The 14,778-nt window shown below is 49.7% G+C and overlaps 6 protein-coding genes across 6 annotated transcripts; 3 read left to right on the top strand and 3 right to left on the bottom strand.

Moving 5' to 3' along the window:
* Positions 1-106: 106 nt before the first annotated feature.
* Positions 107-1,439, bottom strand: PGRI_010320 (putative oxidoreductase; the record flags this gene model as incomplete). The annotated part of the gene is made up of 2 exons (XM_040788745.1): positions 107-1,201; positions 1,263-1,439. The coding sequence occupies 2 exons, from the start codon at positions 1,437-1,439 to the stop codon at positions 107-109; spliced, it is 1,272 nt and encodes a 423-aa protein (XP_040652517.1).
* Positions 1,440-1,603: 164 nt separating this feature from the next.
* Positions 1,604-2,368, top strand: PGRI_010310 (putative G-patch domain protein; the record flags this gene model as incomplete). The annotated part of the gene is made up of 1 exon (XM_040788744.1): positions 1,604-2,368. The coding sequence occupies one exon, from the start codon at positions 1,604-1,606 to the stop codon at positions 2,366-2,368; it is 765 nt and encodes a 254-aa protein (XP_040652516.1).
* Positions 2,369-2,793: 425 nt separating this feature from the next.
* Positions 2,794-5,247, bottom strand: PGRI_010300 (Sec1 family protein; the record flags this gene model as incomplete). The annotated part of the gene is made up of 7 exons (XM_040788743.1): positions 2,794-3,922; positions 3,976-4,442; positions 4,495-4,697; positions 4,757-4,903; positions 4,959-5,046; positions 5,112-5,149; positions 5,214-5,247. 7 exons carry the CDS (start codon positions 5,245-5,247, stop codon positions 2,794-2,796), a joined length of 2,106 nt encoding a protein of 701 aa, XP_040652515.1.
* A 318-nt stretch (positions 5,248-5,565) lies between these two features.
* On the top strand, positions 5,566-7,954 carry PGRI_010290 (ATP-dependent RNA helicase SUV3; the record flags this gene model as incomplete). The annotated part of the gene is made up of 2 exons (XM_040788742.1): positions 5,566-6,830; positions 6,883-7,954. 2 exons carry the CDS (start codon positions 5,566-5,568, stop codon positions 7,952-7,954), a joined length of 2,337 nt encoding a protein of 778 aa, XP_040652514.1.
* A 409-nt stretch (positions 7,955-8,363) lies between these two features.
* Positions 8,364-12,059, top strand: PGRI_010280 (uncharacterized protein; the record flags this gene model as incomplete). Its single annotated transcript, XM_040788741.1, has 1 exon — positions 8,364-12,059. The coding sequence occupies one exon, from the start codon at positions 8,364-8,366 to the stop codon at positions 12,057-12,059; it is 3,696 nt and encodes a 1,231-aa protein (XP_040652513.1).
* Positions 12,060-12,414: 355 nt separating this feature from the next.
* PGRI_010270 (GNAT family N-acetyltransferase) lies at positions 12,415-14,214 on the bottom strand (the record flags this gene model as incomplete). The annotated part of the gene is made up of 5 exons (XM_040788740.1): positions 12,415-12,474; positions 12,531-12,765; positions 12,871-13,121; positions 13,449-13,702; positions 13,758-14,214. 5 exons carry the CDS (start codon positions 14,212-14,214, stop codon positions 12,415-12,417), a joined length of 1,257 nt encoding a protein of 418 aa, XP_040652512.1.
* Positions 14,215-14,778: the final 564 nt, after the last annotated feature.

The raw sequence follows: 14,778 nt of genomic DNA, 5'->3' as shown, positions 1-14,778 counted from the left end.
TTTTGGTCTATAAATTTGAGCTTGTTCTTTTATCACAATAGAAGGTAGCCCTCTCAACTCCATCTATATATCGTACCATATCATACCTAAACAGGTATGTTTTCACTTATTTCTGACCCTTCCGACTCCTCCTCGACCCATCAGCCTTCCCCTTCTTCGAAGTCGCCTCCCTCTCCTTCTTCACCTTCTCAGCCTCAGCCTTCTGCTTCTCAGCCTCAAGTGCCTTCTTCTCCAAAGCCCTCAGAACAGCACTCTCCTTCTCCGCCTCCTCAACCATCTTCCCACTAAACTCCCAAAGCTTCTTCCCAACCTCATCATTCCGCACATCAGTGCGAGCATAATCCACCTCCCGACACTCTTTAATCAACCACCCACCCGCACCCCGTCCATACTGCTGCTCCATCGCCGCATACAGAATACTCTGCGCACCCTGCACAGGCGACTTAAACAGCAACCACCAAATAGGCCAGGTAATCAAATACAACGCAAGACCCCACAATGACCCACCAGTCAACCACCGCCGCGTCCCTGGAGTCCGCGTCAACCCAGGATCAACAACAATAACCCGCGTACACGGCGGCAGACTATCAGGTCTCTCGTAAGCATTCAAATGACGCTGGAACGAGTGCGCGAAGATAGTCAATGCAAGCTTGCTGAGCGCGTACACGCCCTTGGGCTGGGCATATAGCGGCGGTGTGGTCTTCGTGCGCTTCGATACAACCTTCTGCTTCCCACGTGCCACAGATTCAAGATTGCTGAAGTCGCCGCCGATGTAGCTTGCGCACGTTGCGAAGATCACACGTACGTCGCGGTGTGCGGGTTGAGCACGTAGTGCCGGACTGAGGATGCTGAGGAGGTGGAAGTTTGCGAGATAGTTCGTTTGCCATTCGACGTCAATGCCATCAATTGTTAGAGGACGGGGTCCGGAGGGCTCGGCTGTTCCGCCGGCGAGGATTATACAGTCTAGTCGGCGGGGTGGGATATTGTCGATCCATTTTGTTGCGAAGGTGCGGATTGAGTGGAGGGAGGAGAGGTCGACTTGTTCGGCGTGAATTAGATTATTTTTTGTGCTGGTGCGGAGATCGTCGATGTATTCTGAGAGGTAGAGGTCCGAGGGTGGTTGGCGGGTTAGGAGGATTACTTGGGCGCCGCGGGTTGCCAGCTCGCGGACTACTTCTGCGCCTATCCCGGTGGTTCCGCCCTGGTGGTTTTGGTTAGCTTAGTTAATTGAGACGTGGTGTGATGCTGGAGGGGTGTCTTACCGTCACCATTATCACTTTTGATCGCATCATTCGCTCGGAGCCGTTGCGGGCTCCCTCGAAATAGTATTTCAGTGCTGCCAGGGCTAGCACCCATGGTGCTATGCGGAGGAATGTCCAGGCATGCGGGATGGATGAGATGCCATCCCGGAGACCCTGGGCAATGATGGGGATGGGCATATTTAATTGAGTGAAGATGGTAAAGAGAGGACAGCTGTGTCTCCAAGGGATTTCTCCGATGTCGACCTATCTCCGCTTATCTCTTATCGCCACTCTCTTAATTCCGCTCCCCAAACCCTCTTTCTTCTTTCTCTTTACACTTCACAGCTCAACCATCCTCAAACATGGCGTCCGAAGACGAAGACTACTTCCTCCCACCAGAGGCAGTGCGCCCCTTCAGCTCTGGCATCCGCCGAAAACGCGTGCAGTTCGTGCGATCCTCCGATCTAGACACAACAACAGCCCCAACGCCCTCTTCCTCCGGCACCAGCATAGCAGACAAATATCTCTCTATTGTGATGAAGCAGCAATCAAGTACATCACCAAGCACACCAACTCAGCGCGATCTGTCTCCACCTATCGTCCGCACACAGTCCGCGCCCCCAATTCAAGACGCAATCCCGCCTCCACCTACAGTGGCGCCCGCAGCCCCAGAATACTGCGACGTGTGCAAGTTACCTATCCCACCACCAGCCCCAGCAGACGCCACAGGCAAAAAGCCCTTACCGCACGAAGCATCCCTCGCGCATCAAATCTGTCTTGCTCACTCACACCCACCATCGCACCTCGACCGCACGCGCTCAGGTCTCCGATACCTCTCTACATACGGGTGGGATCCTGACAGCAGGCTTGGGCTCGGCGCATCTGGTCGTGAGGGTATACGGGAACCTATCAAACCTCGTGTCAAACATGACACTGCTGGACTGGGGACTGGGATTGATCAAGATGGAGATCCGTTGCCGCCTAGACCGCCACCGGTGAAGGTGCAGAAGCTCAATCCTAAGCAGGTGCAGAAGAAGGCTGCGGAGGATAAGAAGAGGGCAGAGAGGATCAGGAAGGCTTTTTATCAGAATGACGAGGTTTTGAAGTATCTTGGGGATGGGGTTTAGGTAGATTTGTGGATGGTGGAGGGTTGGATACACTCTTTTTATGCTTTTGTTCAATGATACCCCATGTTTGTTATTTTATTATGTGTAGTTTTATGTGGATATCAGTTTCAACTAGAGATACAACATTTGTTTCTGTTTAAGTGCTTGACTTGAAGATTTACCGTGTACAAGATATTGAAACTTGAAACTGGTTCCAGATTCTACCTGGCATAAATTGTAATGCAGTGAACACATCCCCATGAACCGAGCCTTTATCGGACTCATCTTAGGAAAGAAATAAAAAACCGCTGAGAATAGCGCCTTGAATGCTCAGGACCAGACCAGACCAACAGAAAGACAAGGAAAAGAATGGTATCACAAAAGCGCTAGACGGGAATAGCACGTAGGAGGCAGAGTGAAATCAAGAGAAATGGAAATGGGGAAAGCTACTTGAAGAAACGGTATTTCTTCTCCTTCTTTTCCTTCTTCTCCTTATCTTTCTTATCGTGCTTCCCGCTGCCAGATGAGGCAGGGCTGCTTCCACTTCCGTTTGACTTTAGTGACATACCAGCCATCAGCGCCTCTGGCGGAGCTGGGGGGTTGAGGTGTGCTGTTGACACGGGCTTCTTCTGTGGCGCGGGAGCTGGAGCTGGAGGGGCCTCGCGCTCGAAGAGGTGGGCCGGAGCGGTAGGTTTGGGGCGCTCGGATGGGAGGTCGAGTCGACGCCGGTCAACACTAAGGTCGCCTACCTGGCGGAGGAAGAGACCTGGGGTCAGCATGTGCGTTGTGGCAAGGTAGACATCCCGGTTGAATGCCGCCGAGACTTCGCAACAGGCTCGTGACTCGCCGTAGGTGGCACCGCCGGCCATGAAGACAATGATGCGCTGTCGAGGCTGGTCGATGGATCTTGTGCGTGCCCAAGTCGGTTTTGCGCTGCGCAAAGAGGCCTGCTGTGATTGCATCTCTTGGGCAGCCATGGCACCGTCCGTCTCGGTGTGCGGACGTGTGAAGGGGAAGGAAGTTGGGTCTAGATTGCCCTGAATATGGTCTTCCAGCATCTGCTTGATAGCTAGCTCGTACCGACTCAGGGAGAGTTCGTCTGATTCGGGTGGTGGGTTTCGCCGGTTGAAAAGTGGTTGCACTTGTGGTGGTTTTTCATCCTTGAGAGGCTTCTCGACACGAACTCCAAGGAGCTCGAGGTTGGCAATCACCCCGCCGTCTTGTGGTGGGAGTGCAGCGTGCGCCATAAGTTTGCGAATGTCACCACCTAGCAATCCATTACGATACATAATGTATAGAAGTATGAGCCGAAGCCGATCTGGAGGTACGACTGCGTCGTCATCGAGAAGCTGCACGAGCTGCGCTGCTAGGTTCTTTGCCTTTTTGTAGTTCTCATCAAGACCCGTGGCGAAAGACTGCTCGGTGGAGCTCACTTCCAAGAGTTTGCGGCACTGGAAGTAGTTCATACACTCTTGTGCCATGTTGAGATGTAGCGTGTAGGTATCTTTGCCCTTTTGGAATTCTGTCAGACCGCCCAACATATCCTTGATGGTGTTCACATTTGATTTGTCGTTACTACGTCCCAAGTTAGTAGCCCGACTTTAGTACAGGAAATGCCTCCAACTCACTCGTCTGCGAACTGAGGGTTTGCTGCTCGGAATTTGGCAAAGTCCTCACCCAGCTTCCCAAGCACATCTTTCATATGCATATGGCGATAGTCCACCCAGACTCGATCATCCTCGCCAATCTCCATCTCTTTGACCTCCTCATTTCTGGCACCCTTATTTAAAACTGTTTTGTAGGTGACCTTGTCTCCATCTATGACAGGAAGTAGATCGTGGACCATAGCCTGGTAGGTAAATTCGTGAAGGAGAGGCGCGAACAAGTCCATGGAACGATCCACTACAAATAGTACACCTCGGGGGCGGTTTGTTTGGGGCGGGAAGTCACGCTGTTGTTGCGCAAACTGATCCAGTTCATTTTGAATGAAACGCGCTAAGTGAGAGCACATAACTCCGGCCTCGTGAGTCGGAGATCGGGGCCGATAGTACCGAATTACAGGGTACTCGCCCAGGGAAGCGCAAAGAGAGACGACCTTAGTCCAATGTCAGCAAGCTCAATTGGCATAACTTGGAGAATATATGTACCTTCTGGGCCAATTCTTCCAAATGACGCCGAACCAGATTGTTGCAACCAGGGTGGAAGAGTATCGGGAAGCTCCATGGATCCCGGAATGTAATCAACCGCGATTCTCTGGGGTAGAAATTGATGTTCATGATGTGAAAGTCTGCAATACGGTCGCGCGCCATTTGAGATCGGTCAATCCGAGATCGCTGCTGCGGATCGAGGGCTATAAGCTGTGTGAGCGAAATGACGTCGCAAAGGCCTTGGGTTCACCAGCCCACTAACATGAAGTCCACACCAAGAATGCCTTCCTGTATCGGCCCACCTCAAAATCTGCCATAAGACAGTCAACCACGTACGATTCTGGTGACAATATGTACAGCGCATCCATATCAGGATTAGATGGTCGTCGGTGTTCGATCTGCTCGACGTCTGCGGTATGGCATTAGTGAAATTGTTTGGGTCGCAAAGCACAAGATGAGCTCACTGGAAACATTGAGATTGAGAATTTCTTCCTCCTTCACAGCGCCGTAGACCAATTTCTTGCTGTTCTCATCCACCACCAAGACTTTCCACTATTAGGGGGAGGGGTGCCGTCAATATCCGCGGTAGAGGGATTGATTGGAGGGATCGGGCTCACCTCGTGGCCACCGGCATTGCGGATTGTGTTCAGTATAACTATCTCAGAGAGACCAAGGTCAGCTAGGGTTCTTGTAAGAGGTAGTAGGAGGTGGTCACTCACAGTCGCGTTGAATGTTAATTATCGAGGAGCCCATGCTGGGGGGCAGCCCACAACTTTTTGGGGCTTTGGGGTGAACAGAAAAAGAAAGAAAGTGAGTAAAGACAAGCAGATAGTAAAGGAGATTGACTTAAGAAGAGTGAAGATCAAGGGGAAGAGTTAGGTGGCCGTCTGAGGTATATGAAGGGAAGATGGTTTTCCCCACCATTGGAGCTTTAAAGTGGATCGGGTCGATAAGGGAACTTTTTGGTTTCTCCTTGAACTTCTTTGTATTTTCTCTCTTATCCCTCCTTCTTAACACCTTTCTTTGTTCCCGATCCTCTATATAGGATTGGTGATCCCTAGTCATATAGGAATGCAGCCATGGACTGGCGGTAGTCGTTCCCTCTGTGCTTTGCGACCCTTGACTCGTTTCGCTATACGACCATTCACCACATCTTCAATTCTTCAGCGATCGAAAAAGTCCAAACCCGGTATCTCGGATAAAAAATCCGATACAAAAAAAAGCAAAACACTTGTGGGGGCTTCCGTCTCGAGGTCCATCCGACAGGATATCGCAGCCGCACGAGATTTCAACGAACTGGTGGAAGCAACCCTGCGCGATCTATACAACAAGTTGAGTAAATCGGGCGAATCGCTAGAAGGATGGGCTCAATTCGAACGCCAAATAAAAAATGCCTGCAAATCAGATGATAAGAAAGCATCTGCACAATGGGGACCCCTTCGGCAAATCAAGGTAGCGCTGCAAAAGGCCTACCTCGCCTCCGGACTTCAGGGTTTGCGGGAGGAGGTGGAATATATGCAGTATTCGGAAAGTCTCACTGCTAGGTTTTCGTCACCCATTCTGGAAGCACAGGAACAAGTGGCCGATCTTCGATGGCCAGCCGAGTGGTATCCGCGCGCACGATCAATGCAGCGAACAATCCATCTCCATGTTGGGCCGACGAATTCCGGAAAGACCTACCATGCACTGCAGCGGCTAGCGAAAAGCAAGAATGGGTTCTACGCAGGCCCGCTGAGATTGCTCGCGCAAGAAGTATATCATCGTTTCAAGGCAGATGGGGTTCCGTGCAGTCTCGTCACTGGTGACGATGTCAAGTTCCCCGAAGGGGATGAAGTCCCACGTATTACCAGCAATACTGTGGAAATGGTCAGCCTAGGGCAGGAATACGATGTTGGCGTGATCGATGAAATTCAAATGATTGCTAACTCATCAAGAGGATGGGCATGGACTCGAGCTTTCCTTGGTGCTCAGGTAGCCGAACTGCATCTGTGCGGTGAAACCCGCTCAATACCATTGATTCGGGAGTTATGTGCACTCACGGGAGATAATTTGGAGGTCCACCGCTACGAACGTCTGAACGCTCTAGAAGTGATGCCACACAGTTTAAAGGGCAATCTAAATAGCCTTGAGAAAGGTGACTGTATAGTCGTCTTCTCCCGGAAAGGTATACACGCTATGAAGGCCGACATCGAGAAGACCACCGGAAGACGCGCGGCCATTGTTTATGGTGGTTTGCCAGCAGAGATTCGGACCCAACAAGCGAATCTGTTCAATGATCCAGACAATGACTATGACTACCTCGTGGCAAGTGACGCCATTGGCATGGGTCTTAACCTGTGAGTTCTGCTATCCTGATTCTATTTTCGCTTTCATACTAACCCATGATAGGAGCTGCAAGCGTGTTATCTTTGACACCCTCGTCAAACGTGTCCCGACTGGACTTCAACGACTTACTGTTCCCGAGATCAAACAAATTGGTGGGCGTGCTGGTCGCTATCGTCCAGCCAATGCCACGGAAAGCACAAGCGAGGAGCCTAACGTGGGCCTGATCTCCTGTCTCGAAGAGGTTGACCTTCCGTATATTCAGCAGGCTATGAAGTTAGAGCCCCCACCGCTGAGTGCGGCTGGTATCTTCCCACCAGAATCCGTTTTCCGGAAATTCGCTGCCTACTTCCCACCAGGTGTACCTTTCGAATATCTGATCAAGCGGGTCTTGGAAATTGCCAAGGTCAACCCTTTGTTCTTCTTATGTGATCCTTCCAGTCAGTTGGAAAACGCCGAAATTATCGACACTGTGAAAGGACTGCCATTTGAGGACCAATTAAAGTTCATGGTTTCTCCAATGGACCGTAAAAGTTCAGGCTCGCGTGATGTTACTGGTGCTATGGCAGACTGCGTAGCTGAACACCTTGAAGGACGATTGTTGGATATCTCATATCTCAACCTGGAAGTCATTGAGCAGCCCGTTTCTGGCAGCAACGACTACTTGCATGATCTGGAGAGCCTTCATAGGGCAGTTATTTTGTACCTTTGGCTCAGTTTCCGATTCGGTGGTGTCTTCACTGACCGAACTCTGGCAAGTCACGTCAAGGAACTTGTCGAAGAGCGGATGGTTCGAGCATTGACTGAATTCTCCGCTAATAAGAGACTCCGGAAGGGTGCTTCTCTGAAGCGCCAGATTGCGCTGCAGAAACAGTTGTTGGAGCAGGAACGTATGGGAGTTGCTGGAGACTGGATGAAACCCTCTGGTGAAGGAGGTGAAATGGAAATCAATCTGCCCGAAGAAGTTGCTTCTGAGGTTGCAGAGACTGCAGAGGGTGAATCGACCGACGCCGAACTATCATTATTTGAGTCATCACCGGACACAGAGGGCGAAGAACAGGGCTCATCCCCCGACTTGGAAGACTCGGAGTCTGACCCAACAGAGTCATACTATGACACAGAAGTCCCCAGAGAGTGATAGATATGTATGAAATATGTATATTAGATGTATAAAACCGATCTCCAATACACAATACCTAATGTCTGTAGATTTCCTTACTGTTTCTTTTTGACCTATTGTAGGTTCTTTCAAGGTTGCATCTACTTCTGCCTTGACGTTGAATATCTCCAACTTTTATTATTGTCACTATAAATGTTTGATTAAGTCTCACTGAGTTCCTGAACATCAAATTTTTGGATATAAAACGAAGATACCGCCTTATCTTATCGGTGGCAACTTCGGCAGCACTAATTTTCCGCCTTCAAGATCCCGAACTGTCTCCAAGAGCTACAGGCAGTGTTTTGCGCGCTCGCCAATCTACAAGTCACTGGTCCAGTTTTGCTGGCTCTATCTTTTATTTGGCTGGACCTCTTTTGTTCCACCCATCATGGATGACCTCGAGTCTCTAGAGCTGTTCTCGCTCGTCTCGCGCGTGACGAACGAGTTCGAGAACCACATGGGAATCGCCGACAAGACTCTCGCAGAGTTCGTGATCGATCAGCACCTCAAATGCAATGGCAAATTTTCCGAGTTCAAGAAATTTTTCGACGATATGGGCGGCGAATTCCCTCAGAGTCTCTTGGAGAGTATCGACCGCATGGTGCTCACGATGCACCCCAAGTACAAGGGAAAGAAAAAGGAAAATGACCAGGAAGCTTCTCATGAGAACGAAGATATGGATTTACTTGATGCTCTGGAGCAAAAGTCCCGCGTGTTCAGAGGCCTTGCGGTCCCCGATACAGAGAAACGCTGGGCTGAGGAAGACTACACAGATCGCCAAGCGGCGGACGAGGCCGATGCACAAGCAGGCGCGATGGACGACACTTTCGCTATGCTTGAGGGCCTGGCAGGAAAAGCGAAGGACGAGAAACCGCACGCACCGAGAAACGACCGCGGAACTAGGAAGCGGAGCCGCAGCCCCGAACACAACGATTATGACCGTGGGCGGCGCAGGGACAAATACCGCTCGCGATCAAGGTCTCGCAGTGCCACGCGGTATAACAAAAACGATGATCTCGTGGACGAGTTCGGTAGATCGATTGGGAAATACAACCACCGGGAAGACAGCCGTCGCAATGGCCATAGCGATCGCCGGAGACACCGTGATCGCGACGAGGATGACGATTTCCGCCGTCCTCCTCGTGTTGAGCTGGATGACCACCCCGTTCTTTTCAAAATCTACGATGGAACCGTAACGGGTGTGAAAGATTTCGGTGCTTTTGTGAATCTAAAGGGCGTCAGGGGCAAGGTAGATGGTCTTGTCCACGTTTCAGCAATGCAAGAAGGAGCACGAGTAAATCACCCCTCAGATTTGGTCTCGCGGGGCCAACCGGTCAAAGTCAAAGTGGCTAGTATCGAAGGCACTCGCATCGGACTGTCCATGAAGGAGGTGGATCAAGTGACAGGCAGGGATCTTGTTCCCCAGAAGCGCCTTGCCTCTGGTGCAAATATGGAACGCCTCGATGGTGGATTCGCAGATGACAAATATGGCAGCCTCGCCTCCGATGTGCCTGTCATTGAAGGGTCTGGAGGTCGGCCAATGAGGAACCGAAAGCGCATGACTTCGCCAGAGCGGTGGGAGATCAGACAATTGATTGCCTCCGGTGTTGTATCTGCAGCAGATTATCCTGACATCGACGAGGAATATAATGCAACACTCACCGGCGAAGGCACTTTCGAAGAGGAGGAAGATATCGATATTGAGGTCAAAGACGAGGAACCTCCTTTCTTGGCTGGCCAGACGAAACAATCCCTCGAACTTTCTCCTATTCGTGTTGTCAAGGCTCCCGATGGTTCAATGAACCGTTCTGCAATGGCAGGCACTAACCTTGCTAAGGAGAGACGCGAATTGAAGCAGCAAGAATTACAAGATAAGGCGGCTGAAAAGGCGGCGGATGTCGATCTGAACGCTCAATGGCAGGACCCCATGGTTGCTCCGGAAGAGCGAAAGTTTGCTGCTGATCTACGGAGTGCTCAGCAGCCCAAGCAGGACGAGGCTGTACCGGAGTGGAAGAGAGCGACGATGGGCAAGAACACATCTTTCGGAAAGCGGACGAACATGTCTATTAAACAACAACGCGAGAGTCTGCCAGTCTACAAGTTCCGGAAGCAGTTGCTGGATGCAGTGAAGGACAATCAAATGATGATTGTTGTCGGAGATACAGGTTCTGGAAAAACTACGCAATTGACGCAGTACCTGGCCGAGGGCGGATATGGAAACAACGGAATTATTGGGTGTACCCAGCCTCGCCGTGTTGCTGCCATGTCGGTGGCTAAACGTGTGGCCGAGGAAGTTGGTTGCAAGCTCGGAGCAGAGGTTGGGTATACCATCCGATTCGAGGATTGTACCAGCCCAGACACCAAGATCAAGTACATGACCGATGGAATGCTCCAGAGAGAAATTCTTCTGGATCCAGACCTCAAGAGATATTCCGTTATCATGCTTGACGAAGCGCACGAGCGGACGATCGCGACTGATATCCTGTTCGGATTGTTGAAAAAGACAGTCAAACGAAGACCCGATCTAAGATTGATTATCACATCCGCCACACTGGACGCTGAAAAGTTCTCCGAATACTTCCACGGCTGTCCTATCTTCTCCATCCCCGGCCGAACTTTCCCTGTCGAAGTCATGTACTCCAAAGAGCCTGAATCCGATTATCTGGATGCTGCACTCATCACTGTTATGCAAATTCACTTGACAGAACCGCAAGGTGACATTCTGCTCTTCTTAACTGGTCAAGAAGAGATTGATACAGCATGTGAAATTTTATTCGAGCGCATGAAAGCCTTAGGGCCTACAGTCCCTGAACTGGTTATCTTACCTGTCTATTCTGCACTGCCTAGTGAGATGCAGAGTAGGATTTTCGATCCAGCACCCCCAGGCGGACGTAAAGTTGTCATTGCAACCAATATTGCGGAGACATCGATCACAATTGATCAGATTTACTATGTCATTGATCCCGGCTTCGTGAAGCAAAACGCCTACGATCCGAAGCTCGGCATGGATTCCCTTGTGGTAACCCCAATTTCCCAAGCGCAAGCTAAGCAAAGAGCTGGCCGTGCTGGAAGAACAGGACCTGGAAAGTGTTTCCGATTGTACACGGAGGCTGCCTATCAGTCCGAAATGCTGCCAACAAGTATTCCCGAAATTCAGCGTCAGAATCTCTCACATACCATTCTCATGCTCAAAGCAATGGGTATCAACGATCTCCTCCACTTCGATTTCATGGACCCACCGCCTACCAACACTATGTTGACAGCTCTTGAAGAACTGTATGCCTTGTCCGCACTTGACGATGAGGGTCTCTTGACTCGACTCGGACGAAAGATGGCTGATTTCCCCATGGAGCCTGCGCTTGCCAAGGTGCTCATTGCATCTGTGGATTCGGGCTGCTCGGAGGAAATGCTTAGCATTGTCGCCATGCTGTCAATCCAGTCTGTCTTCTACCGCCCCAAAGAAAAGCAGCAACAAGCAGACCAGAAGAAGTCCAAATTCCACGATCCGCACGGCGATCATCTGACCCTCCTCAATGTCTACAACGGGTGGAAGAACGCAGGCTTCAATAACTCTTGGTGTTTCGAGAACTTCATCCAAGCACGACAGATCAAGCGCGCCCAAGATGTACGCCAGCAACTGCTGGGCATCATGAACCGTTACAAGCATCGCATCGTCTCTTGCGGCCGGGATACCATGAAAGTCCGACAGTCCCTGTGCACCGGCTTTTTCCGCAACGCAGCGCGCAAAGATCCCCAGGAAGGATACAAGACCCTGGTGGAAGGAACGCCCGTGTACATGCACCCCAGCTCCGCGATGTTCGGCAAACCGTCCGAGCACGTCATTTACCACACCTTGGTCCTCACGACTAAGGAGTACATGCACTGCACTACTGCTATTGAGCCGAAATGGCTCGTGGAGGCGGCGCCTACTTTCTTCAAGGTTGCACCTACAGATCGATTGTCGAAGCGCAAGAAGGCGGAGCGCATTCAGCCTTTGCACAACCGCTTTGCTGGCGAAGACGATTGGCGTATTTCTGCCCAGCGGCGGCAGGGCAGAGGTGGTGGTGGTGGAACTTGGGGTTGATTTTTGTTTTCGAAGATACCAGCTGTGGTTGCGTGCTTCTTTTTTGCGTCTCATATCTCTCTACCATTGTGCTTTTGCATGAATCATTTAGCTTAAAATATTAGAGTCTTTTTTTTTAATCTAGTCCTTGTATAATATCTAGAAGAGAATACCTACTAGTTGCTCTACCACTTAAGATTACGCAATACTGCAGTTTGAAATCCTAGCAACCAGCAAAAATCCTTGATAGAAAGGAAACGCTAGAGTGGAAAAATGTTGATTTATTGCTTTCTACTCCGAGCCAATTGTTTTACAATGACAAGTGATCAAATGTATTTCAGACTACAAGATAGACAAAACTCCAGTCCACTAAGTCTTAGAACGAGTCCTCATCCTTCGCAACCAAAACCCAATCGTCATCCAAAGCGGAATTCATCTGGTCATGTTAGTAAATTCTATAGAGTAGGATTGTCAAATGGTCTTTCAGCTTACCGATTCTTCATTTCCATACTTAGTTCCAGCAGTGGCTGTTTTGGTATTGATATTATTCACGTTCATCTGATAGCCCATGTCCTCCATAATTTGGCGAAGCCGACGATTCATGGTCTTCTGGCAGAGGACGTCCATTGCATCAATCTTGCACTGTATGTGTTCAATGAGACTCTCCATCCGGGAGGTCTTTCCCATCCTCTCCTGACACAATTGAATCCGTTTATGAGGTCCGGCACTGGCTATCTCGGTATCAAGGGCTGCGATATCCTGTATGAGGTTCTTCAGTTCAGCCATTTTGGCTTTCATGGCGGCGACGGAGGAGTGGTCAGCCATGGCTTACACGATGAGATGATGGAGTTGAAGATATTGATGTGAGGATAGGTCGAAGAACTGGAAGAAGTTGAGGAAGTTGAGGAAGTTGAGGAAGTTGAGGAAGTTGAGGAAGTTGAGGAAGTTGAGGAAGTTGAGGAAGTTGAGGAAGTTGAGGAAGTTGAGGAAGTTGAGGAAGTTGAGGAAGTTGAGGAAGGTGAGCAATTGGAGGGCCAGGAATAGCAGGAAGTAGCTCGAAGAATTAGATCGTACAAATAGCCCCTTGAAATTAGTTTTTAGTTGACAAGATGGGATGAAAGGTGAGAACCCTCGAACAATAAAAATATCATGAGATGTACACCAAAACTAGAGACAGGTGCTATAGGCTATAGGACTGATATATGATAAGAAATTAGCGATGCACGAGTATTCGTCCTAACACAAAGAACACTCTATATAACTGTAACAAGGCATTGTTCTCGTAGCGCTCAGCACTATAACATAAGTCAACTTCTCACTTGAACTTGTATATTATAGCATGACCTTCAAAGAAAATGAAAAGGGAAAAAAATAAGAGACGTATAGTCCATGTTATCATTATGCACTTACGGACTCTGCTTGAGATGGCTCGCGAACAAGGAAATACATCACCACAGGCTCCGTTCCGCCATACTGGGAGTAGTCCACCGATACCGTATCTACCAGCTGAAATCCAAGACTAAGATATAGCTTCAGTCCAGCCGTTTCCGACATCACATAGGTTTTTATCCCGTGTTGATCTGCGATGTGTAGTCCGCTTTGCACAAGCATTCTCCCGATACCTCGGCGCCAGAAAGAAGGGTCTGTCGTCAAATAATCAAGAGCTGCAGAGTGTTATCAGTCATCCGTCTAATGATGATAGATCGGTGTGCATCTTACTCAGGAAGGGTCCACCTAGCATAATTCGAGCATCGGCTTCTTCGAGAGGCCTACTGCGATAACTCATCATCTCACCACCCTTTAAGCCTATATGCTGCCCATTTTGGGTGTTCTCTTGATACTGTTTTTCATACACTGCGCGATCGGCTGGAGTCATTTCGGCCACCTGTGCCTCCAACCAAACATCTCCTTTCTTTGCCATGGCTGGAGGGAGGGACCATCGCGCATACCCCACCACTTGACCAGTCTCGACATCGATAACCTTCTGATGCCGTTTGGTTTCTGTGCTGGTCATCAAAGTCCAAGGAATGCGCTTGATGGCCCCAGGAATGATACTTTCGGTAGATGGGTTCTCCCATAGACATCTCCAGTGAGGGTCGGTGAGACGAGCACCCATCATCGTCGTTGCAAGGCCTGGAGCATCTTCTGGGAAACAGGGTTGAATGATAAATGCCATAATGGACAACAAGGACAATGTTTGATTGAACTTGTGACTGGGAGGATGGCTGATTTATGTGTAGAGGAAGTGTCCAAAGATGTTTAGCGCAGGTAGTATTCTCGTTGAGTATGCTTGTTGAGCATGCTATGTGTGTGTGTGTGTGTGTGTGTGAGAGAGAGAGAGAGAGAGAGAGAGAGAGAGAAAGAGATGAAGGAAGAGAGTTGTATTGGAGAAATCTGGGGAGACTGGGTATTTATATCCACGTAAAACAGTAAGCAAACTAGCAAACAGCAGGGTTGATATCATGATAGTAATGTATAGGGGCCGGATGAATTACTAGAGTAATCTTAACACAGCTCTGGAGGGCTCTAAGGCAGTGGTCAAATACTACGCTATATCCCTCGACCTAGCCCCTTTTAGACAATGTGGCGGAGCTGACTGCCTGTGAGTCGTGTAGTATGAAGGCTTACTTCATATAATGATCGGCATTAGACACTCGGGGATAGAAATGAACAGCCTGTCAGCTTTGACAATGCCAGTGACTCCAATAAGCAGTCTGGGCTTTTATGGGGGCCCAAAGCC

The sequence above is a fragment of the Penicillium griseofulvum genome (assembly GCF_001561935.1).
Source record: "Penicillium griseofulvum strain PG3 chromosome Unknown contig_79, whole genome shotgun sequence".
Taxonomy (NCBI): domain Eukaryota; kingdom Fungi; phylum Ascomycota; class Eurotiomycetes; order Eurotiales; family Aspergillaceae; genus Penicillium; species Penicillium griseofulvum.
Note: the sequence above shows the minus strand (reverse complement) of the source record. Positions and strands in the feature narration are given on the sequence as shown.